The 26,114-nt window shown below is 44.2% G+C and overlaps 1 protein-coding gene across 2 annotated transcripts in view; it reads left to right on the top strand.

The window, feature by feature from the left end:
* Window positions 1-26,114, top strand: part of VIPR1 (vasoactive intestinal peptide receptor 1) — a 117,141-nt gene that overhangs the window by 21,571 nt on the left and 69,456 nt on the right. For both annotated transcript variants that reach the window (XM_075492259.1, XM_075492257.1), the window contains exon 2: window positions 18,070-18,166. In XM_075492259.1, the coding sequence (XP_075348374.1) occupies window positions 18,070-18,166 (97 nt within the window). The remainder of the gene's footprint in view (window positions 1-18,069; window positions 18,167-26,114) is intronic.

Raw genomic sequence — 26,114 nt, 5'->3', positions numbered from 1 at the left:
AAGACATTGCTAATGTGAAGTTGTCGTAGGCAAAAAGGTGAAGGAATATCATAAATCACAAATGAACTAAAAGGGCCCAGGCAGCTGGGCAGGAGGGACACAGCATGAGGAGCTACAGCTACCTCAGATGGAGTCAGATGCTTGGAGAAGCTATCAGCAATCTGGGAAGAAGAGCAAGAGTTGCAACTGCGCGAGCGTTGGCCAGAGCTAATGCCTACCCGGCGAGTGTGTGTTTGAACAAGGAGTGCCATGTCTTGGGGCTGTAGGTGCACCACAGCTGCTCCAAGGAGATCTTGCACAGCTTTGCCCACAGCTCCCTGGAGACCTGCACTGCTCACATCGATGCTTAGTGATGTTGAAATCTCAGAGACAGGCCAGGGTGGAAAAAAAGCGTTTTCAAGAGCAGTAGTGTATTGTGTTAACGGTGTCCCCCTCAGACAGATGCTGCATTCAGGTCTGCTTACGCCAAGGGACAGAGAGGTTCAGATGTCGAGGGTGACTGCGTTGAGGGGATGATGTCAAGGTCTGTTGGCTGACTGGTCCTGGTCGGCTGTACAAACCCTGGGAAAAAAGTAAAACCACAGCAGATGGAGATGTGTCCTCTGCAGAATAATTTCCCTGGTTACCTACATTCCTTCAATGTTACTTTAAGCTTCCTGATGTTTGAAGGCAATTCAGTCCTTATTTATAATAAGGAAAGTCCCAGGTATGCTGTGAAGCCCGCCTGTCTGGGGAGTTCTCAGTGAGGTTCGCGTGTGTGCATGTGGTCTGCTGGGCTTTAAAAATAGAGAGGAACTAAAACGAGGAAATGCAGGTTTTTTTAAGAAGCCTTTTTTTATCCGTTGCCGTTGATTTTTGTATTTTTACCCTTCTATTTCAACATGAACATATATATCCAAGAGATATTGGAACCTGTTGTGGCACTTAGGGAGTTGGAGGGTATGACGGGGGACGCCCTTTTCAGATAGCTTTTCTGCTTCTCCTCCGGGACAATGTTCTTGCTTGCAGTTTATTTTTCCTGTTCAGCTGTGACTCTGCAACACAAAGTTCATTGGAGTGTGGCATTCACCTGCCGCACTGATATTACCGGAATTTGCTGAAAGGTGATTTTGTTCTTAAAACTTAGATAAGGGATCTGGAAGAGTTACACTTGGTTCCTGCTCCTGATGAAATGTCTTGTCCTCCTCAACTTTGTAGGCTTCTCTTCTCCACCCGCAAAATCAGAATTTCTCAGTCTTTTTTGCCTGTTTTACTCTATTTTCCATGTCAAGGGTTCAGAGCAGGGGCTGAACACATAGGCAACTCCTCTTACGTTTAGCTGCTGATTATGTTAGGCTGCAAGTAACATAAACAATAAACTGGAACCAAACTTTTGTTTTGGTTAAAGGAAAAGAGGCAAGTGATCCCTGATAGACTTTTAACTGGAGCAGATGGGTCCATTTGGGGGTAAAAGCCCTTGAAGAAGCTGGAGAGAGTCCAGGCAGGGCCAGAAGAATGATGAAGTCTAAAAATGCTGTGGGGAAAAAAAGAGAAAACTGGAGATGTGTATTCTAAAAAAACCAAAACACTGAAAGGAGAAATCACAACTTGTCTTTAAGTATATGAAAAGACTACTGCAAATAAGAAGTGGGGAGAAAAAAAAAAATCTGTTCTTCATAACCAGTCTGGGTAGAACTAGAAATTTGGGCCTTAAATTGCAGCCACAGAAATTTAGTGTTTCACAAGATAGACAAAATCTTTCTGATGGTCAGCATAGAGAAGCCTTGGAATTGATTAGGGTCTATAAGGACACTGTGGAGTCTCTGTCACTGCGGTCACTGGACAAAGGAAGGGACAAAAGCTTATCAGAAACCATTACTGGGACTTCTTACATATCACGCAGGGATAAAATAGTCGGTCCCTTATGGACCCTCGTAATCTTTGTCGGTTTTTCTTTGCCCTTGATCTGTGAACATGATAGCTAGACTGTTAAAAGAAGAATCCCAAGAATTGCACCTGCTGCCTTTTCTCTTGACCAACTTGAATTCGTTTTCACACAGAATCACAGGCTGGTTGAGGTTGGAAGGGACCTCCTGGGGTCATCTGTTTGACTGTGTGAAATTTAGTCTAGCCCCAACCATTAGTTTCTGCGTTGGACCCATAGTACAAATAGACCTGAACGATTTGAAGAGACTCTTCTGGTAAGTCATGCCAGTCAGTGTTAAACCATTCCCAAGCAGTGCTTTACTTCTAATCCACATTTGTGTCATTAGGGAATTCAGTCACAGGAATTTGTTAAGCCTTTTTTTTCCCATTAAATAGTTATCCTTGGTAGGAAATCTTCTTATGGTTTAGGGACTTGCTGTTTGTGATTGATTAGACCTTTTTTTTTCCCTCCCTCTCTCTAAGTTTAGCTGGGATGTTTTGTTTTGGCACTAGCAGGTTTTCCAGACCTTTAATCATTCTTACAATGCCATTCCCAATGTTTGCCAAGTCGGTTAGCCGGGGTGTATGTTGTGCCAGCTACCTGGAAACTAGGTGAAATCCTGGCTGTTTCCAAGTCAATAGAAATCTCTTTGACTGAAGTTTGTGTCTTACAATTTACCCTGCAAAAAGGCTACCACCTCCCAATGCAAACTTATTGGTTATTATTTTTAGAGGTGAAAAGGTGGACACCTAACTATGTAGATGGCCTTGTGGTATGGCTCTTCTTTGAGCTCAAGTTACGGTGTCCCCAAGGTTGTATTCAAAAGGTACTTGAAGAGCACTTACAAATAAGACAGAGATTTCTACGCTACAAGAGTTGTCCACCAACGAAACTGTCACCTGGAAAGATTGTGCAGTCTCCATGCTTAGAGGTTTTTAAGATTTGGTTAGAGAAGTTTGTGGCTGAGCAAGAGCAGTGTTGGAGCCAGTCTGGCTCCAAGCTGAAGGCTGGACCAGCATGCTCCAGAGGTCCTTTCCAGCAAGCATTTCTGTAATTCGATGATTAGGTAACACTAGGCACCACCTGATCTCCTGTAGTCACCAGGATGTCTCTGCTGAATCTTTGCATTGACCAATATTGGGATATTCCTTTGGCCAAATTTATTACTGAACAGGTTGTTGAAACAATAATTATAAGGGATAATTCACACCTATGTTACTTTGCTGTTATGTTGGATGAACTTCCACCAGCTTACAAGTGGAGAGAATTAGTTAATCAGGCCATGATTATGTTATTAGCTACAGGCATAATACCAGTGTCACTAATACAGGATTGAGCTTTTTCTGGGGCTCAGGCCCTTGCATTCAGCTTGCCAGAGCATCTGACTGTCTCAGATTTGTTCTGTCAAAACCAGAAATCATTGCTCAGTACCACTGAGAGAATATCAGTAGATTCCTAACTATATTAGCAAAAATGACCACTCTTGTTATTGGCTTTGTGCAGAGCTGTGTTTCTTTAGCCATGCACGGAAGAGCTGAGTGTCAGTCTGAAATCGCCTCACTTCATAAGGTCATTTGAGAACTGAAATCCCAGTGAAAGCAAAGGGACACAGGAAAACCTCCTCTTCTGTTATCTCATATTATATCCAATGTTTGAAAGGCACACAAGACAAAGGAGGAATAAGCAACAGGTAGGGTTGATTTCTTAACAGCAGCTTTCCTCTTTTCCCCTCCTTCACCCTTCTGGAGGTGAATGCTGGGAAGTAGATGTTCCCTGTGCTCCTCACTGATATTCCTGCTGCTGAGCATGCTACTGCTTGTCTCTCAGCTGACTCTGTTTACATACTTGAAGGAGATGGAGAGTCAGCAAAATGGTTTTAGCCTCGGTTTCATACTTTCTTCCCCAGAACCGAAGTTGGGTTTAGTTGCTGTGGTGGTCCCGTCGTCCCCCCCCCCCCGCCTCTCTTTTGTTTTTTTCTTTTTTCTTTCTTTTCTCCTCCTCCTGGCTTTCCAGCATTATTGTAGCTAACCTGCAGGACTACAGTTTCTGGGGCAGCTGTCTGGTATCATTGCTGTCTCTTGATTTGATGTGACCAAGCATACAGCATCAAGGGATTCTGGAGAAGAGCCAGGAAAGATCAGGCTCTGGATGACAAGTTGCAGTGCAGGTGGGTGCTGCTAGGGCATGGAGGAGGTGGCTGTGAAGGGCTGATTAATACTGATTAATCCAGAGGCACCACCATCATCCTTTAAATTATACCTCTCTGTCCCTTTTTAAGGGTCTTTGCCCCCTTTGTTGTAGGCAGATCTGCCTCGGCCATTTGCAGGCATGTGTGCACGTGTGATGGATTCTGCACCACCCTGCTCACCAAGGCCACCAAGGAGCATTACCCTCTATGAAGATGTTCAGAAAATGTCCCAAGATGTGTTTGCTGGAGACAGAGACCATGTGGAGAAGAGTATGTTGCGTATAACATTTTAGTTGGTCAGCTTTGTTGTATGTGGTCCAGCATCCCTCAAGTTCAATCAGCTAAGAGGCCCTTCTGCTCTGTCATTCCCATCAGAGGTTTCAGATTCTCATGGACCTCTTTGTTGGCCTCTCCCTCTTTCCTCTTCTCTTTTTATCACTGCATTTCATTCCATCCTTATTAAAGCTAATGGATCCTTAACTAATACCACTGCAGACCTCCCTGTGGCTCTGTATTTCTGCCTTCAACACAACCTGCAGTCTTCACGCTTAGCCACTTCCTTAGTTTCCTTCCAGTTGTTGTATTAATCCCTGTACCTATTGTTAAGGCAGTCATTCCTTTTGGCATGCCATCAGACTATTTACTGACGTTAGGAAAGATTAGATCCACTGATTTTCCTCTCTCAAAAAAAAAACCCAAAACAGGAACCTTATCAAAAAAAGCTATCAGCTGCATTGCCACGATTTACTTTTGATAAACCACATTTTGTATTTTATCCAAATCTCCATTTGCTACCATGCTTTCAATTACCCTTTCCTTCAAGTTGTGTTCAAAAGTCTTGTGTACTTTCGTGCTCAGATTAACTTGCTGATAGCTGTCTGGATCTCTTTTTTCCCCTCCTTCTTACATATAAAAAAGCATTACATTTGTTGACTTTCAGCCAGATGGTACCACTCCCACCATCCAATCTGAGCATGTTGTTCTCTTTTGAGTGGCTTTCACCTCATACACAACAGTTTCCATACCCTTGTTTGCCTTCACAGTCAGCCCTGTTGTTGTTCTCAATTATTCAAGCTAAGTCATTTTCACCATGTGTAGCTATTGCACTCTGTATTAGTAAAATTATATTTTTAGCTCTGAATTGCTGGAGAAGCCAGTGAACAGAAGTGGGGGGGTGGGGCTGCATGTGACTTCTCTTTTTTGGGGGCTATGTTTAGTTTTGTCTTGAATTTCAGCACTTTGCATAGCAATTTCACTTTTTTCCCCCCCTGTTGTTCTCTTTTTATTCATATCACTGAAAGACATTTTCTGCTTAGCTGAGTTGGTCTTGACAGCAAAGACTAGACTTCTAGCAGTGCTCAGAGGTTTTCTGCTCCTTGTACTGCTCTAAATATCATTTTCTTTCCAGAGCCATCAGCCGCTCTGCCCAGGTGTTCTGATCACTCCTAATGTCCATCTCAGCTTTTATCTTCCTAATTATCTAACCTATTATTTTTCTCATATCCAATATTTCTAAAATGAGATTTGAAGTATTTCTCTCGTTCCCACGGAACAAGGGCCAACTCCTTTCCCACTCTTTTTTCCATCCAAATTCTCTTTATCTCCGTTGGCTCTTTGCTGGCTGACAAGGGTATTTTGAGGAGAACATTTAAATATTTCATAGAAAGCAGGACATCTGACAGAGGTGGACAACAGCATACACTGGCATATGGAAAGGTCTTTTAGAGACAGGCAAATGCTGGTAACACAGTGTGAAGTATTTAGGGGTTTTTTTTTGTGACTGCTTTTGCCTATCCTTGGTATAAGGAAGGAGTTTTGGGAGGCAGCCAGACCAACCTGACATTTTTGTTGTGGGGTTTTTTTTTGTGGGTTGGGTGTTTTTGTTTGTTGGTTGGGTGGTTTTTTTAGCTACTAACTTGCTGGATGATCTTGGGCTTTCTGCCTTGGTGTCTCCATCTGTCAAAAGAAGCTAGAGATACTACCTTTGTAAAACACTTGGAGATCTACAGCCAGTGGCATCACCTGAGAGACGTCTGGCGATTCTGTACTGCTAAGATTTGGTTTTGCCATCTAAGCATTCATTTTCTGTGTCATTTGTGCCCTTTTAAATAGACAAAGCAGAAACATCTTCCCTTTGAGCTTTTTCCCCCATCTGTGTTGTTAGCAGGTAAGGAGTAACAAAAGAAAATGCCCAGCACAATAAAGTAGAATTGATTATCTGCCTGAGTAGCCGGTTCATCACAATCTAGTTGCACACTGGAAAGCAGCTGCAAGTTGATTTTGCTTCAGGGACAGATGGGAAGCAAAGCTGTAGCTAACAGCCAAGCTGGGACGGTGAGGCCATGCAGGAAGCAAGGGTGAGATCCTTGCTTCCTTAAAGCCATTGGTAAACTCCTTCCTGGCCAAGCCTCGCCATGTTCAAACCATGGAAATTGCCAGTGGGTTGCTTTGATTTGTAATGCAGATATTTCTAGCATCTGACACTTCACTTTGATCATCTGTTTCACTTGTCACTCAGCCGTGTACTCAGCAGAAGTGACAACAGTTGAGATGCAGCCCTGTCACAGCATCCTTGCATTCTGGGATCTTGAGTCTTTTCTGAGTGTTATTAAGAGGAAGGTGGTCAGGCCTGTCAGGGATACTAAGTGTGGCCCTTAGGCTCCTGGGAAGACATCAATGCTCTCTTCAGGTGGAAGTGTTGCATGCATGCCTGGTTTAGACAGCGTGTGTGTGTCGTGTCGTATTTGTTAAATCGTCTTGTGTGTCTAAGGCTTTTAGGCTCATGTTACAACCTGTTTAACCTGTAGCTTTAAGTCCTTTTTTTCAGCCAAGAAGAGTGGAACCACGTTTTGAATTATTCCCATGTTTTCACACAGACCACTCAAAATTGTGCAGGGTAAATGCTGATAGTTTCAGCTCTCGCGTCTACTGTCTCCTCCAGGAATGTAAGTCCCTCCTACAATCTCCATCTTTAGTCAGTTCATTAAGTCCTGATGAGAACATGTTCCTCTTTATCAATTGCTCAGATGTACTATGTTCTCAATATAGACTAGCTATTGCGCACAGTGAGGGGTATCAAAAACAACGGCTGAATCCAAAGCTCCCAAAGGTAAATGTAATTAGAAGCTTCCCTCTAGGAGAGGTCTGGACAACCAGACAGTGATCTTTGGCATGTTCTGTTCTTCTAAATCAAGGCTGTTTCTGTGTGTCCATCCTGCACTCTCTGAGGTAAGGATCTCTTCAGTTGCCCTCTTGATGGTTTTCCCCATTCTTGTGAATCTGTGTTCTTCACTGCAGCAATGCTCCCTGTGGTTGTTCTAATCTTGCTCTCCCTCACACGTTTTAGCATGTGACTCGCCTTTTTGCTTCTTTCCATCCTCAGCCAAAGAAGGGAAGGGTGGCCCTGTCCTGATTTTGTTGAAGATGGCAGCTCTTGTGCTTGGAGTGGCTCCAAATCACTGGGGTACTCTTGACTCCCTCATTATTAAGAACAATGACTTGATCCTTTGTTCTGAAACACAGCCTAGGCAGCGAGCTCACCCAGTAGGCTCTTCTTTCTGGAAGACACGCCTGGATGCTTCAGTCTGTCCGTGAAGAATCTTTCTATAGAGAGCTCTGATGCTTTATAAAGGATGCTTTATAAATCCCTAAGTAACATCCTCACCCGGAGCCTTGTTGACCAATTCACTTCTGATCATTTGAAAGAGGGAAGATTCATTTCTTCCACATCTCTGAATGAACCAAACTCATCTTTTGCCAACATCTTTGTATTTTTTGTACTCTCCCTTGTACGTAACCAGTCTTTTGAAGTGAACTCTTTGAAATTAGATGCATTTATAGATTGTTCCAGGCATGTACCTGGATTTCAATAGAAAGCTTTGAATAGTGGCACAAACAAGCCCTGTTAGGGACACTTTTTCAGGATGGGAAGTGATGTATGTATAGTAAAATCATCCTCGAATTGGTCCTAATTTGGTTTAATAAAAGATGTTGAAGATATTGATAACCCAGAAGGTTAAAACCTTATCACCAGCTGTATTATAGAAAGGCACTGTGGTGACTGCTGGAAGACACACACCATAGGAAGGATTATAATATGCATGTCTTTTTTTCTTATGTTTTCTATGTTTCTTGTTCCTTTATCTCCTCCTGGTTGCTCCTGGGGAAGTGATACTGACCTTGACAAACCTGTGCTCTGACCCCATTTGCTTTTTCTTATAGTTGCTGGGCCACAAGATTGGAAGTTCCATGTCCTAAAGTAATTTACTGTTCAGTGAGGTCAGGAAAGTTTCAAGCACCGAGTGCTCCCAATGCTGAATGTGTCCAGTTTCGACTGCTCAGCTGAGATGCCAAGGCTCCTATGCTAAAGCAAGGAGAGGGCACCCACTAAATGCCAAACACCCTCTTTCATCCACATTGCTAGCTGCCACTGACCTTCAGTCTCTGCTCTGCCTAGGAAAAGCCATGCCTGGGACACTGGCTGCTAGACTGCTCTGTAACATTGCCAGTTTGCTGTTGAGTCCTTCCCTGAGTGCATGAAAAAAAAACCAAAAAAAAACCAAAAACTGAGTTTGCAATGAGAAGCTGGGCAGAGGAAACGCATCCTCTCCAGACAGCCCTAGAGCTCCAGGTGAAGTTGCTGCTTATTGCAGCTGTGAGGGTTTCCAGCATGAAAGATGGGCAAGCCTGGTGTCAGTCACTCCAGCCCTTGCTTTACTGATGGTGCAGTAATGCTGGATTAACACTGGGTTTCTAGATGTTCTCCGAGCTTTCAGTTCCCCTAACAGTTAAAAGGAGTTGCCCATGTTGCTGACAAACACTATTGTTCCTCAAACCAGACCACTGCAGTATTTCTGAAAACTAGAGAACATCCAGCTTGCTTTATCCAGCTCCCTGGTTATAAATAATATCCAACAGCCAGCCTTGCAGGAGGCTGGTGGGGTCCTGTTTGCCAAAGGTTTTGTGTACACAACGTGTGTACGCAGCTCCCAGGCAGTGGGAGAGGTCTAGGAGATGACTGAGAATGTGAAGGGCAGGGGTGAAACCACAGGGACTTCACTGTGATTTTGATCAAGCTCTTATTTTGTCACAGCCTCCTGTGACACTGAACTCCCCGCTTAGGTGTCTGTGGATTCCCCAGGGCGTTGCTCAAACTGCCAGTCTCCATTGCTCTGGATTTGGGAACCCCTTCTGCTCTACGCCCCACCCAAAGCCTTACAACTTTCTGGGGCCATCTGAGCAGATCTGAGTTCAGTCCAAATCTTCTTCAATGTGGTGGCAGGTGGATTTTGCTGGTGGTAACATTTAGGTTGGATTCAGGAGGAAAACAAGACTCTGGTGACACAGTTGGAGTGAACTGAAGCAACAGGAGATGCAGTGGAGAGCAGGCAGGACTGAGTGGGGGCCCCTGTGGTTGCCTAGGGCAAGAAGCAGAGCTGGATGGATGGAGGCTTTGTCAGGAGTTAGCATCTGGCCCAAGACAGAGGAGGCAGGAATAAGCATAAGCAACTTGTGGGTTTTGCCGAGACATCTGCTCAGGGCTTTCTAGTCCCTTCTGAGCCCACAGCTGAATTAGGGACTGTTTCTTCTGTGCACAGCAGTCAAGAGTGGTTACTCAGGAGATGACTTGGTGCTGGATGTGCAGCAATTCAGGACAGGATGAACAGGTTACCTGCACATTCTCCTGAAACCAAGTACCTTTTTTGAACAACAGCATTTCAAAGTCAATATATCTTGAAAACAACAACCTGTAAACATATTAGAGCACTTAGTAGTCTTTCACTCAGCTTCTCGATAGGGAACCTGCCAGGTACCATCTCACATCTGCTCTTACAGTACGCTGGGGAAGGATGGGGCTGTCTGGAGGGGAGTCACTCAGTTTAGAGATGAGCCCAGGTCTGTGGGGTTTATGCCATTTACCTTTAGATATTTGCAGTGTAGACTTCCACCGCTCAACCAGTTGCCTAAGGCTCCCTGCTTGAAACAGTATAGGGTAAGTTTCCTCTAACCTATTTTAGACAGTTCCTTTAGTTTTGTCATGGTTTAACCCCAGGTGGCAACTAAGCACCACACAGCCGCTTGCTCACTCCCCCTCCCCCACCCCAGTGGGATGGGGGAGAGAATCAGAAAAGTGAGAAAACTCGTGGGTTGAGATAAAGACAGTTTAATAGGTAAAGCAAAAGCCATGCACGCAAGCAAAGCAAAGCAAGGAATTCATTCACTCCTTCCCATGGTCAGGCAGGTGTTCAGCCATCTCCAGGAAAGCAGGGCTCCATCACGTGTAACGGTTACTTGGGAAGACAAACACCATCACTCTGAATGTCCCCCTTTCCTCCTTCTTCCCCCAGCTTTCTATGCTGAGCATGACGCCATATGGTATGGAATAGCCCTTTGGTCAGTTGGGGTCAGCTGTCCCAGCTGTGTCCCCTTCCAGCTTCTTGTGCACCCCCAGCCTCCTCGCTGGTGGGGTGGGGTGAGGAGCAGAAAAGGCCTTGACTGTGTGTAAGCACTGCTCAGCAGTAACTAAAACACCCCTGTGTTATCAACGCTGTTCTCAGCACAAATCCAAAACATAGCCTCATACTGTGAAGAAAATTAACTCTATCGCAGCCGAAACCAGGACAAGTTTGAAGTGACTCATGTCCTGAAAGTGCCTGCTTCTCCCTTCAGGTGAGGAAGTACAATCAATCTGCAGTAGGCAGGTGTAGATGTATAAACTATAGACATGTACTTTTGGCCCAATGGATCCCCAAATCATGTTTCTGAGTCCTGGGGGTCAAGCAGTTCTGGATTTGCATATCCTTTGTATTTCTGCTCTTCCTGTAATTGGCTGAGCAGAAACTTTGGAGACGAATTTCCTTCAGAAGGTTTGATCAGTTTAGTAGTTAAGATTCTGAACAATCTATAAGAAAAGAAGCAGAATTTTCCTCAGCCAGGCTCTGCTCCTTAGACCTGAAGGTAAAAGGAAATTAAAAGCAGTCAATGAGTCAAGCAGTAGTTCAGAGAAGACTACAAATTACTTTGCTGCCCTCCAATTTCTACAGAAGTCAGACAGTGGAGTCCCCTTTTCTCCTTCCTTTGCTGCCCATGTGTGCTCTTGGGGTAATCACTATCATTCCTTGCTTATTTTTTGTCAACCATAACAGAGATATTATAACACTTTGCTTTTGCCCGAGTTGTAGATCTAAACACCACTGATCTCAGTGTTGCAGCCTCCCTCTATTTCTGCAATAACCTGAATTCAAATCCTTCATCTGAGCTTCCTGGAAAGGAAATTCATACTTACCTACTCCGGATGATAATTTAAAGTAAGGAACTAAATGTGCTTACCTAGCCGTCAGAGCTGTCTCCTACTCATTTGTGAGAATTTACTCAAGTGCTGCCTCTCTTTTAATCGCTGTGTGTCATTACTCCAGTGCCAGGGCATCACTTCTTCCTTAAGACCCTAATTCAGCTCTGCTTTCCAAGACATATACAAGGAGTTAAGCAACACAGCTGCTCAGTTTCCCTTTCCTTCTGGTTCTCCGAGCTCTTTGCAAAACACTCTGCACATGTTTCCTTCCAACCCCTCACACAGAAAGGGGACAATCAGAATAAATGAAGTCTCCGTGCCTCCAAGCTGCTAGATTGATTTGGCCAAGCTGCCTTTGTTTAACAGGGCCTGCTTAGTTGAGCTGGAAAAAAACATCTGCTTTCCTTGTTAAATGATAGATCTGTTATTGGCTTGATTATATTTGGCAGAAGCATAAAATGGAGTGGTTTGAACATCAAAGTGAGAGTCAGGATACTTGGGTATTTGCCTGGACCTCTTTTATTTGGAAAAGTCTCCTAAGGACACATGCTGCTACCCGTGCTCTGAGAGTCCCTTACTGATGGCTGGTTGCAGAGAGTAGTGTATTTACAACATGAGTAGAGGTCATAGCAGAATATAGCTTGCCTCTGCTTAAAAAACATTGGTTTTGCATGCCCTTCTTTATTGATCCTACAAAGGCCACGCAGGGTGTTTGGTATGTTTTGAACTTGGTCTTATCTCTCAGTTTATGTCTATATTACTGGTATCTAACATTTACTTGCCCATGCTGTCATGACATATTTGTAACATGGTTTTGGATTCTTAGACAAAGGTCCTTTAGAAGAGCAAATAATTATAATACTCCATAAATACTTTCTTTTTTTTTTTTCTCCTCAAGACCACCAGGGCTTTGCCACCTTTTAAGTTTGACAGTGTTATTGTTGGAAATTGTGTTACCCATCAGTATAGATAAAAATCCTGCATCGGTGTCTTCCTTTGGTCCAGTCTCTTTGCTCATTCTTGCACTTGTACGCAATATTTTTTTTGGCTCACTCAGAGGGTTTTTAGGAATAAAACTGCATTTTCCTGAGGATATTCAAAAGGAAGAAACTAAAAAGAAACTGAAAATCTAGTTTTAAGACAGAGCTGAATGAAGTTATGGAACAAATCAAAGCCAAGATTGTTGCATAAGAAGTTCCTTTAGTCCTGTGTTCCTACAAATAATGAGCATAAATGAAAGCCCCTGGACTGAAATTAATGGTGAGCTCTTCTGGCAACTAGCCAGAAGTAGCTCCTTCAGGTTATGCTACTGAGGCTTGAAATAAGACCGGCCTGCTAAAATCTTTCATTTCTTTTGCTGTCCACATGAAAAAGGGTTGAGAAACTCCATCTCCACCTAGAGCAGTGACTGAAACCATGTTACAGAAACCGTAGGAAGGCAACCGATGCTCTTGTCTTACACTGTTACTACCTTCACAGAAGCTATGGGAAGGTAGTAATGGTACAAGAAATTTTCATTCGGATAACTAGAAGTGTACCCATGTGTCACTACTGTGTAGGCTCTGTGAAATGGGTGAGGGATGTGATTTCATCATCTGTAAGCTTTTCAATTCTACTTCTTCCTTTTTTGACTCCAAATCCTGTTATCACTGTGGTCACCCTAGTCCCCATCTCTGCTGCAGTCTCCGTACAGGGAGCTCCAGGTGAGCCCCAGAACACTCTGGGATCAGGAGAAAGGGAGGTACTGAGGCTCACATCACTTCATGTGGGCCCATGCTCCTGCTTACCTGCAGCTGTGGCTTCACTGTGAATCCCACCTGCCTTTGAGGAGTTGCCATGTGAGCAAAGGAGTTGACCTGCGGTTAGCCTGGTCCTGCTAATGGCAGACAGCATAGATGAGACTAAACATTTGCGCGGCTCCTTCAGTCTTTGACAATCCTTTGAATTGTATTTAATTAAAGAGTGTACACAATGGCTTTCTTTGCAATAGCAGACTGTGCGGTAATCCTCTAACAACTGTTGGGATCCGGCAGGAAGGAAAACTCTCATTAATAAAGACTTTGGGGATAATTCCACATGACAGAGTTGCTGCAGAATTCGGAGCTGCAGGGAATCACATCCAGAAAAACATTCCCTTCATTTTTCTGTCAGGGCTTCAGAGCATGTGCCAGAAGAACGACTCCTGACAAACCCACCACAATTTTTACATGGTATCTTGGGTGTGCCAGGAGGGCTTAGCGAAGGAAAGTTTACTGAGTTTCAGCTTTACCCACAATGGATATGCCCAGGAAACTGGATTACTATTCACTAGCTGATGTTAATGTGAGCTAATCAAAGCTGGTCATGCTTTTCCTTTATCTACACTTTTTGGATGGGAAGTGTGAATTAGTGTAGTCCTCAGCGTTGTGTCTGCATGGCCAGTTGCCTGCTGCAGTGAAAGATGCCAAAGCCCAAAATCTCTGCCTTTTCCACAGCACAAAACAAACAAAACAAAACAACACAACACAGCAAAAAAAACCAGAGCTGGGGAAGAAGTAAAATGAGTTTGTACCAAGCTGTCCATAAAGTCTACTTCAAGCTTTTCTAGGAGAAATACACCAAGGAAGGAGAGTTATTTAGCCTCTCCTCCCAGGGAAGATCTCCCTTGGCAGGCAAAACTTGCAGCTCTTGAGGGGTCTTTTCAGCCATGAGCATTTTGTCAACTGGGAGGTGAATTAAGGCAGCTGAACTTGTTGCCCGGCTCACCATCATGCCAGCTGAACTGATGACCTACCAACAAAAAAAGGCACACTTTTCTGTTTCATAATGATGCCCAAAACTGTGATTTTTTTTTAAATTATTTTTTATTCTAGATGCCTTTGTTAGCCTATAGCAATGATGGCTGTGATATAGTAGGATTATTAGTTTTATCACTAAGGAGGTAGAAGGAGGGTTGCTGTGATTGGATTATATATTTACTTGTTTAGTTAACGTGGAAAATGAGCCATAAACTAGAAGGCCTCCAATGTGAGTCTGTTTGTTGACCTTAGTGATTCAGTTAAAGGTCTTTAGACATTAATTCACACATCACTGACCCTCTCCAGCTAAATAGTAGGTATTTTACTTTGTACTGGTCCAACTACAGTCAGTGAAGTGGGATGAAAGCCTTCAGGGCTGATGCTCGCTAGCTCTCTGTGGACTAGAAGGAATGGTAAAAATCAGTTCAGACTAAACATGTAGCTTTTACCCAGCTAAAATGAAGGAAGATGCATCCCACTGAGAGAGAAGGTGAGATACATCCCACTCTTTGTTTGTTTATAGAATCATAGGATCATTTAGGTTGGAAAGGACCTTTAAGATTATCAAGTCCAACTGTTAACCTAACACTGAACCATGGCCCTGAGTCCACCACTAAACCATGGCCCTAAGCACCACATCTACACGTCTTTTAAATACCTCCAGGGATGGTGACTCCACCGCTTCCCTGGGCAGCCTGTTCCAATGCTCGATAACCCTTTCAGTGAAGAAATTTTTCCTAATATCCAGTCTAAACCTCCCCTGGTGCAACTTGAGGCCATTTCCTCTTGTCCTATCACTTGTTACCTGGGAGAAGAGACCGACCCCCACCTCTCTACAACCTCCTTTCAGGTCATTGTAGAGAGCGATAAGGTCTCCCCAACCCTCCTTTTCTCCAGGCTAAACAACCCCAGGTCCCTCAGCCGCTCCCCATCAGCCTTGTGCTCCAGACCCTTCACCAGCTTCGTTGCCTTTCTCTGGACATGCTCCAGCCCCTCAATGTCTCTCTTGTAGTGAGGGACCCAAAACTCAGCACAGCATTCGAGGTGCAGCCTCACCAGTGGTGAGTACAGGGGCACGGTCACTGCCCTAGTCCTGCTGACCACACTATTGCTGATACAAGCCAGGATGCCATTGGCTTTCTTGGCCACCTGGGCACACTGCTGGCTCATATTCAGCTGGCTGTCAACCAGCACCCCCAGGTCCTTTTCCACTGAGCAGCTTTCCAGCCACTCTTCCCCAAGCCTGTAGTGGTACATGGGGTTGCTGTGGCCCAAGTGCAGGACCCAACACTTGGCTTTGTTGAACCTCATACATCGGCCTCAGCCCATCGATCCAGCCTGTCCAGATTCCTCTGTAGAGCCTTCCTCCCCTCAATCAGATCCACACTCCTGCCCAACTTGGTGTCATCTGCAAACTTACTGGGGTTTTGCTTTTAACTATCTAGTACTGGTTTAGGGAGCTTAATATATATGAGGTAGCTGTTTTGGGGTTGGCAGATCCAACACATGATTTACCCAGGCCCATGCCCCCTGGAGTGAAAGCTGTTGGCCAAGAGGAATACCCTAGGATGTCTCAACTGAGGCTGAATACCTCTCTTTGGGGACTAAATCCCACCTCAGTGTCTGACTCTGCTTGAAATCAGTGGGGATCAGGCACCGAAATGCTCCTTCAGTCAATGGAGCCACCCACCTTGCTTAAAAGCTCACAGCAAATCAGCACCAGCACTACAAAAGCCAAGATCACCTGTATTTTAGTGTTTTAGCTATTGGACACTCTTTTTCTAGTGGTTTCCCTAACATAAATGTCTTTGATAAGATTTTTAAAATTACATCTATAATCAAGTTCACCTGAATCTATCACAAGCTCACTTTTCAGAATACTAACAATGAATCGGCCTCATTATTTATTTTTTTGAAAGGTGATAAAACATTTACTCAAAAGTAAATATTGGGCCGTTGAGGTAAATATGCAATAAACCAATTTAGGCATACATTTTTAGTGAAGGGAAGATGTGGCAGTGAAGTACATGCTAGTGGGCTTGGTAGAAAATTTACTGCATAAAAAAAAATTTAAAATATGTCGTAGAAGTACACAGCGCTTTGCCAACCCTGATCAAAGTTAGAGCTGTATGAATTAATTTATAAAGTGAAAACTTGAGTTATTATAGATATGAGATAAATTTGGCAATAGTTTAAGTCCAGAGAGTTAAAACTTTCCTTTGAAAAAGTCAGAATGTTTTGAAAACGTTTCAGTCTTTATTTTTACAGCAAGTGTTCTGCAAATCTCTTGTGCTTCCCTTCACGCTTTTTTAAGGTTAAAATAAAAAGGCAAGAAGCATTGTAAATCAAAACAAAATGAATCTATGGTATTTTAGATGAGCCAAGATAAAATTCCCTAAGATGTTTCCCTTTGGGAAAAAGAAACATTTGAGTACCAAGACAACTCCAAATAATTCTCGTAATTGTTTTTTTATTTTTAATTTGACTAAAAACCTGACATAATTAATTGTTTATACACTACTAATCATTGCCTATCCCCACCCTAAAGGAAATTTCAGTCTGAACAAGAAATGGGGTGAAACAGGGAAGACAGCAGGTTGGGTTAATAAGAAATGGTGAGAATAAATTTAATGTGCTAAATTATTTTCTAATTTTTATCCAAAGGGCAATTTACATCAAACAATCATTCCTTCAAAGGATTTCTGGGTCTTCTGTCTTACAAACTTGTCTGGAAAATATATGGATAGAGAAATAGCTCACACATTTTGAAACGAGACATAAAAAGGTCTTTTTTTTTGTTTCCTTTCCATGCCTATTTCTGATGAAAATATATGTTTTTTCCAAAATCCAGCAAGAGTGAACACTGAATTAATGACTCCTTGCAGGGAAAGGCTCATCCCCTGTCCTCAGAATCTGTCCCTGAGGCTCACCTGACTCATGGTTTTTCCTGCGTTGCATTTAACAGTGACGGTATAAACTCAAGCCAAGACTTCTGCTCTCTTCACATCTTTCCCCTCTCGATGTCTCTTTGCAGCCGAGTTTCTGAATAGTTTTTTCCCTGCTGAATGCCGTTTCCAGTCTCTTTGAAAGAGATGGGGGTTTGTGCAGCACTGTGTGTAATGGGACCTCAATTTCGGCTTGCAATTGCCATAGCAATGAAGCAAGGTGTTCCCTCCAAGTTGAGAGCGTGTTGGTGACAAGGGGACACTGTGTTATGTGACCCGTTGTCCAGCTCCTGTTTCCTTTTTTGGAGTGCAAATTGTCATTTGCACATTTTATGATTGAGGCAGTTCGTGAATTACATGTTGTAAGGAGTCCTTGGTTAATTACCTGAACATTTATAGCCACTGTTGTATTACAAACACCATATAATTAGGTCTGACTGAGGAGAAACCACTTGCGGGAAAAAGTCTTGTCATGGAGAATTTCCTGGTTTTTTAGCTCCTTGATCTCCTAATGTGCATCAGAGATTTCGTTCTTATTTGATTTGTTTTTGTTTTGCTTTGAATTAGCATGAGCCAGGAGGCAGGCCATGGGAGAACGGAGGGAATAAACCATGTAAGCACAGATCCCACTTCTCTTGACATGAATATTAAAACTGCTATCTTCCTGCCCTAGATAGCTGTTGGTGTTAGGTTAGTCAGGCAAGGAGCATAAAGAAGCAGAATTGCTCCTGATCATCAGAAAAAAATACGTTGTTTTTTTTGAAGGAAGGCATGGAGGGATATGCTGTTTTTTCAGCAGGCTCTGGGTTACACTCCTTTCTCTCAAGCAAACATAAAATAAGGCTGGATGTATATCCCCATTGTGCAGTGGCCCAGGAGAGCTCAGACGGCCATGAATCCCCAGGAACGCGTCTCTGAGGATAGATGGGTTTTGCTCACTCTCTTCTCTGCCCTTTCTGCAGGCATCCAGCACACGTCCGGAGTGCAGCATCATGCAGGAGATTGAAGAGGAGCGCAGCCAGTGCTTGGCAGAGCTTATTGGTGATAACCAGACTTCAGGTATGGGGATGCTCTCTTCTCTCCCTGGCCTGCAAGCCAACATCACCCAGCCTCACATCTGCCTTGCCCATGCCATTTCTCACCCCTTCTGCTGCTGGAGCAGGGCAGCCACTCCAGCTGATGTTGAGCTCTTACATTAGGAGGGAGAGAAATAGGTACTTCCAAAATACGATTCAATCAACTGAGAGTTTGAATAGCTCGCTGGGGATCACTCGCTGCCTTCCAGTTGGGTAAGGCTAGCTTAGGTGTCTCAGTGTATTTAATCACAGTCAGTCATCCATCTCTCTGAACTAGAAGTGTCTTAACCAATTTTTCCCTGGGATCTGAGAGCCTGAAGTTCTCATAGGCCTTGGTTTGCTTTGAGGGAAGTCATGACAACCTTCTCCTTCCATTGAACTGCCTTCCCATCCCCATGCCAAAATTGCTGCTGTCCTGGTAGCAAAGCAGAGGAAGGAAGGGTGTGCTCCAAGGCTGCAAGGTATCTATGAAGTTTGGCCAGGCGGCTGAGATCTTCTCCTTGTTCATGTGACACGGAGCACACACCACATTGGGCAGTCCTCCTGGAAAGCTCTCCCGTCCCCTTAACCCACTCCCTGCTTCAGTGATTAGGAGAGGAGGGACAGGTCAATGATGCCACCTTTGCTCTCCAGCCTCCCCAGGTTTCTCCGTCTTCTCCATCCTGGCCTCAGGCAGCAGCCATGGACCTGTGCCTCCCTTGAGGAGCAGGCATGGCACACCACACATTGGGCACATGGGGTTTCAGAGCAGGAGAGAGGCTGTGGCATGTTGTTGTGAGCAGAGGAGCTGCAGACCAACCTGCGAGATGGGACACGGGTGGGTAATGTGGAAAGGGTCTATGCCAACACAGTTCCCCAGTGGGCAGCCTGCAGAGAGCTTGGGAAATTTTGACACAGCCACCCATGCTCAGTCTTAAATTGTAGATATCAGCGTGGCAGAGAAAGAAAGCTTTTGGTTTTGGTGCTGTCCCATCCCATCCTGTCCCATCCCATCCCACAGCATTGCTGTCAAAGCCCCAAGTTGAGGCATTGAGTTGGATCTCTCCCCCTCCAAGTCCCTCCCTCAAGTTACAGGTCCTGGTTTTGTGAGTAAAGAAGGTGTAGGGACCAGCGGTAGGCGGTCAGGCTCCGAAAACAAGGGATCACATTGCTGGGGGAAGGGGTGGGAAGATGTGTATCCTGCTTGATATTTGCATCCCACCTCCTGAAAGAGGAAAAAGTGGAAGAGGATGTCTCATCCTCTCTCCCTTGGCACTGCTTGCAGTTAGGCTACAGACTGAAGGACTGTTCTGCACAATGCTGCTTATTGCTAGAATAGCATCCTGGGAGCAAGCTGGTCCCTGGAGGAGCTTTACTGAATGGAAGGATGGCTTTTGGACCCTGCTTTTATCTACTAAGATATGGTTTTCTTTGATTTGGAAACTATTTCAAGTGTCCCTGTACAGTTAAATGGAGCCATTTGAAGAAATATTCTGCTGGAATCCAGTAAAGGGAAAAGTCAGGGTAGTTAAAAACATTCATCTGAAAGCCAGCTAAATGTTTCATTTCATTTTCATGGATATTTAAAGAAATTCAATTAAACACAGTACATTCAAAATAGAAGAATAAATACTTGAAGTGTTAATATTTTTTTCTGCTTTTTCAAAATGATTTTTCTCATTGGAAAGTTTAATCCAAAACAGCTTTTTTTTTTTTTTTCTCTCTCTGCTGAATTAAACCATTTGTTTATTTTTTCCCGATTCTGATGTAAAAACACAGTCAGTCATGTTGCAAGCCCTTAATGCCCAAGCACTAGCAAGTATGTAAAAATCCTTTGGAGTTTGTTGTTCGTAATGGAATGCTGAAATATTGGACTGGGATAATTCTGCATTTGCACCAGTCACTAACCATAGTCATTAAACAGGACTGATTCAGAAATCACAGTTGTGAGCACTGTAACGTGTTTTTTGTCCATGGAGACAGTACCTGCTACTCCTGAGTTAATGTCAGATGTCGTTTGTGTATGTCTGCATGTCCTGGGTAGAAATGGTCATTGATGACATCAGTGTGGAACAAGCACGTGTAGGGACACAAGCACAGTAGGGACACCAAATTTTAATATGCAAACTGTATGGAAAGCGGTTGGCATCCATTTGCCCCAAAACATCAGCAGGTGTTTAAGAGCTCGATACCTGACTCTTAGCCAGGCACTCACGGTTGCCCTTGCAATCAACAGAAAGAAACCAGCATCTCTAAAGTGTTGGCTATCAAATGGGTGATAACGGGTGAATCATCTTATGGAGAAGTCTGTTTTGAAAGTGGTGTGGACGGGTAACTTCAAAGTGTCTAAGTGGCACGTGTTTCCCCCTTGGAGTGTTCAAGGCACAGCATGTGAGGACATGTAAGTAGAAAAAGCTGTTTTTCTAGAGTGGGCCTCCATAACTCGATAAATGTAGCTGAACACAGCTGCAAAATAAAACTTTGAACTTTGACGGTTGGGGGTGAGGGGGAAGTTTGGTGGGGAGAAATCTTATGAAGGCGATGATATGAGATCACATGAAGGTGATGACTGTTTAGTCTGAGTGTTGCTGGAAAGAAAAAATCCTAGTAAAACTCCCAGGAAAAATGTAATTTTAACACGGTTCAGTCCCCCAGAGAAGGAGAATGGAAAGCAATTGAGATTCCCTGCCATCCGTAATGTAATACCTTGATTTATGGCCAGGTAGTTGTATTGCCTTCTGTGCATTCCACATCCTTTTAGCAAAAAGAAAATCACTTGAGGTTTAACCACCGATTTGTTATACTTTCTAATTAAATGAGTGGAAATAAGGAAACACACCATTTCAGTACAGTCTGGAAATAAAGCTTTGTTTAGAAGCCATTATCAATTGTACTGATCAGAGGGGCTTAATCACAGATGTAATTTGATGTGTCAGATAGATTAGTCACTTATTAAGAACACCTGATGGTAGCGCTGAGATTGATCACTGGCTCAGGATAAGCAGGTAGATTGCCACTGATAAACAATATTAACGCTATTTTGTCTTCGAACACCCGTTCCTTATAGTTGGTGTATATGCATGGGTGAAGGTGATGCCTTCTTTTCAAATTAAACCTCTGTGTTTTCAGTGCTGGTAGTAGCTGCCAATTGCTGTTCCTGGTGTCAGCAGTTCTGGACCACAGGACTGCTGTTTATTATTAGCAAGATGGGAGACTCTCTGTTCCCTATTAGGAGTGTGATTCAGTATCAGTGAAGTTACCCACATTTGAGGAGACTTTAGCAGGGACACAGGAGACACACAGGGGTCACAAAAGCGTGGCCACCTCTGATGAGAAGAGGGTCACTTTTCAGCACAGGAAGGGCTGCAGAAGATGCAGCTGGGGAGAAAACAGCAGGGAAGACCAGTTTAAGCTGGCAGTGTGTACACAGGAGAATAAAACGGCTGTGAGATCAAAGTCTGGACTTTAAAGGAAGTTTGTAACCATCAGAGGATACTGAACAGCCGTTCTGGAGGTCTGCAGGAAGGAGTGTTTTATTGACTTCATGGCAGAGATTGCCCAGTTTATAAAAGGGTGCGTAGGATGCAGCTGTGTATTGCAGCACAAGATTGGATTTCATGAGCAGGACTGCCCTTGCAGTCCTCTGCCCTGTTATACTTTTACCTCCATGCTGAAATAACTAATAAAGACGTAAAATGACAATTGTGATTCAGTACAGAAGAGGATTCTTTACCATTAAAATCAAGACTAAGTAGACGGAGACAGGTTTGTTTCACACGGGCAAATAGCCATTGCATGGGAATGACTTTTGGTGAGGGATTTCTTTCGCTTGATTTTAGGTAGCTCTAGTGTATTCTGGCCAAGTGTAGGCATCTCTTTTAGGCTGTGATGAATCATGTTCAGATTGTCTTGCCTGTTGACAAGATCTTCATTTACTATGAGGCGATTCTTAGTGAGCAGCTCAGCTGTGTTGGAAATAACCACACTTTGTAGACGATTCCTGTCCTGGAGGGGATTTGGCTAAAAGAGGTGAAGTCCCAATTCCATCACTAGGAGTGATGAATCTGTTCGTTCACATACAGAATTGCATTTCAGGAAGCTAAACTTTCACTTGGGTATTTGTTAGATGATCTTTCCAGCCCTTTGGCCCCCAAAGAGTGCTCACAATATAATGTGAGGCATTATTAAAAAAATCTTCTGAAAAACCTTTTACTGTGCCAGTGGCAGGATTCTTCCCTGCCCAGTGCAGGAAACAATGTACAAAATGCCTCATCTCAATCTCAGTGCAGACTGTGTTCCTAAAGGACCTAAAACTCAACTCAGTGAGGTTGCTTGCACCATTTCTATGAAGTGATATAGAATACTTTTTGCTGCGTTTTGACCTGTTTGGTTATTCCTCCCCTTATCACACAGCCAAGGAGAAAGTGCTGCTGGATTGCATCACACACAGATGCACCTGAGTGTTGGTCTAGTGAAATTTGTAGTTTTGTTACGTGTGAGGTGTCTGGCTTTCCTTGCAGAAAATGGGCCATTCTCGTGGCAGGCATGGCTGGGATGCACTAGATAAAATACGACGAATGACATAGATCGTGTCTGCTTGTAATGATGTTATGCAAATGTGAATCGTTAGCTGTGGACGCCTTAATTTCCCACCACAAGCATGTTTTAATCCCACTCTATGTTGGTCTCACAGTTGGTCTCCCTGCAAACTTTGCCTCACTTGATATCCATAGATTATTGCAACTACAGCAGCCCTGTTGCTGTAGTTAAGGTGACTCCTGGTTCTCTTGGCCTTAGTTTTCCTCCTTTAAAATAGAAATATTGATATATTCCTGTCTAGCAGGGGTAAGGTAAGGACAAGCAAATTGAAAAGTGTCCAGCTATTTTACGATTGGGACTTATAAAAGTACTGTGGGTAGACAGAGGAATAGGAAATGCAGTATTTTGGCAGCACCCACAATTTAAATTCACAGGAAGCTACTACGTATCTGGGTAGAAATAACACCTCAAAAGAGAAAATTCATGTCATCCAGGTTAGGTTGCCTCTTCTCTTTCTCCACCTCTCTTCTCCCAAATAGAATCATAGAATCATAGAATGGTTTGAGTTGGAAGGGACCTTAAAGATCATCTCGTTCCAACCCCCTGCCATGGGCAGGGACACCTTCCACTAGACCAGCTTGCTCAAAGCCCCACCCGACCTGGCCTTGGAACACTTCCAGGGGTGGGGCATCCACAACTTCTCTGGATGACCTGTTCCAGTGCCTCACCACCCTCATAGTGAAGAATTTCTTCCTTATATCTAGTCTAAATCTACCCTGTTTCAGTTTAAAGCCATTACCCCTTGTCCTATCACTACATGCCCTTGTAAAAAGTCCCTCTCCAGCTTTCCTGTAGGCCCCTTCACGTGCTGGAAGGCTGCTATAAGGTCTGCCGAGAGCCTTCTCTTCTGCAGGCTGAACAACCCCAATTCTCTCAGCCTGTCTTCATAGGAGAGGTGCTCCAGCCCTCTGATCATCTTCGTGGCCCTCCTCTGGACTTGCTCCAACAGCTCCATGTCCTTCTTGTGCTGAGGGCCCCAGAGCTGAACACAGTACTCCAGGTACTGCGTGGAGATTTACTCTCATGGGAGTGGAGTAAATCTGTATGTAGTATCATACATCAATCTGCAATGACTTCAGGTGCAGATTTTTGTGGGTGATGTTTTCCCAGGAGCTGCTTAGGGAGTTCCTTGGGGATACTCAAGTTATATCTAACATACACAGAGCCACATTGCCCTGTATGCCAGTGCCAAGCAATGCGATGGTGTAACAGGCATGCCGAGGCAGGAGCTCAAGTCCTGACAGTGCTCCATCATCCAGAACAGCTGAGACATTTAGCTCAGCAGCATCTCGGAGCAGTTACACCACCAGTGACTCTGCAGCACTGCTTTCTGCAAGATCGGTGTGCTGTAAGCAACCAGTAGCAGGTCAGGTCTGGGGGTTCAGCTGCATCATTCCAAAGGTTCCCAGGTTATTCCAAATTTTCAGCAGCCAGTGGCTGTGGGAGTCCTGCCTGGGCAACTGCAGGATCAGTTCAGCCAAGTCAGTCCCAGGATTTGAATGCCTTCAGCGAGAGCTCTCTCTGCTGCCCTGCTGGACAAGCGTGATGAGACGTTTTTGAAATTGCTTTGTAGACAGGAGTTTGCACGCTGCCAGCAGCTGCTGCGATAGCAGGCTGCGAGCTCCCCAGTAGCTGCTTGGGCTGTCTTCTTTCCCTTTCTCTTTGCTCTCTGGCTGTACAGGGCTGTTTCTCTGGTGGCATCTCCCACCTCTGCAATGTAAAACAAATAAATAAGGCAATTCCACAACCTAGCGTTCTCCAAGGCACTTAGTAGTTTTAGGAGCTTATAGTAAATAGAGCTCCTCAGTCCTCTGCATTACATTGACAATGCTTACAAACATATTTCAAAAGTGAAGAATGCAATCCCAGCCCCACTGAAAACCAGGCTTTTACTCCAGATACTTTTTCAGCCAGGACATCTGTATGCGATACAGTGGCTGCTTAGCTGATAGTACAGTTAGCAGCAGCAGGGAAGCTCTCCCAAGGGTTAGGAGGAGAGGATGGCTGAAGGGGGTTTTGCTTTCCGGACTCACAAATGGTGGCAAATCTCTCTCTATGTGAAGTGTGGCTGAGCTCCTAAAGTCTTGCTGCAAGGCAGGGCTCACCACTGCATTGCTTCTTGCTGACTTCCACTTGCTTTTTTTATGTAATGATCCCCGAACACAGAGGGGTTTTTTTGGTTTTGTTTTTAAGAAAGCTTCACCTCTCCATGGCTGCAGTTTACAAACAGTTCAGCTTAACCTGAAGCACCCAAATAAAATAAAAAAAAAAAAGTAACCCTCTCTTTTTTGTTAAAAAGCCAAGAAATGCAATCAGGTCTAGGTCGGTTGGCTCAGCTCATTATCTGTTTATCCCATTATTGCTAATCAATTCGCTCCGCAATCAGATATTCTTTCAGAAGCAGGAGAGTCATTTAGAGATGGCAGTTGAACGAGGTACTGTGACTCGTGTTTGGGTGGGATGAACAGCTCTGGAGACCGTGCTGCTGTGCGGGAAGCATGGCATCATACGGTAAACAGCCTTCATGGAGAGTCGTGGGAATATCAGGCAGCACTTGGGCACGGGAATCCTGGCCCAATTTTGGAGTTTACTTTAATGGCATGGAAGTTTGAGTATGAGGGAAAATATTCAAGAACAGAGAGGAGAGCTTTAAACCACAGAAGACTCCTGACACCAGAGCCTGATGACCTGAGCAGATGGGATGCGGTTTTCTGCATTGACATAGTTCCGTGGCTTAGTATCACAAAATCACTGAGCTTGGCAGGGACCTCCTGATATCATCTATTCCAAACCCCTGATTTAAAGCATGGTCAACCAAATCAGGTTGCTCAGGGCCATGTCCAGTTGGGTTTTGAATATCTCCAGGGACAGAGACTCCACAACCTTTCTAGACAACCTGTTCCAGTGTTTAAGTATGTTAATAGGGAAAAAAAAAATCTTATATTTAAATGGAATTTCCTGTTTTTCAGTTTGTGCCCATTGCCTCTCTGTTTTCTTTGCTTTCCCCTGAACGCCACTGGATATATATACACATTGATAAGATCCCCTCAAGCCTTCTCTTCTCTAGGCCAAACAGTCCCAGCTTTCTCAGCCTTTCCTCATACGTGAGATGCTCTGGCCCCTTAATCTTTGCAGCCCTTTGCTAGACTCTCTCCAGTATGTCCGTGTCTCTCGTGTACAGGGGAGCCCAGAGCTGGACCCAGCACCCCAGGTGAATCTCACCAGTGCTGAGCAGAGGGGAAGGATCACCTCCCTGGATCTACTGGCAACAGTCCTCCTAATTCAGCCCAGGATACCATTCACCTTCTTTGCAGCAAGGGCACATTGCTGGCTCATGTTCAACTTGGTGTCCA

This window comes from Mycteria americana, chromosome 2, assembly GCF_035582795.1.
Source record: "Mycteria americana isolate JAX WOST 10 ecotype Jacksonville Zoo and Gardens chromosome 2, USCA_MyAme_1.0, whole genome shotgun sequence".
Lineage (NCBI taxonomy): Eukaryota > Metazoa > Chordata > Aves > Ciconiiformes > Ciconiidae > Mycteria > Mycteria americana.
Note: the sequence above shows the minus strand (reverse complement) of the source record. Positions and strands in the feature narration are given on the sequence as shown.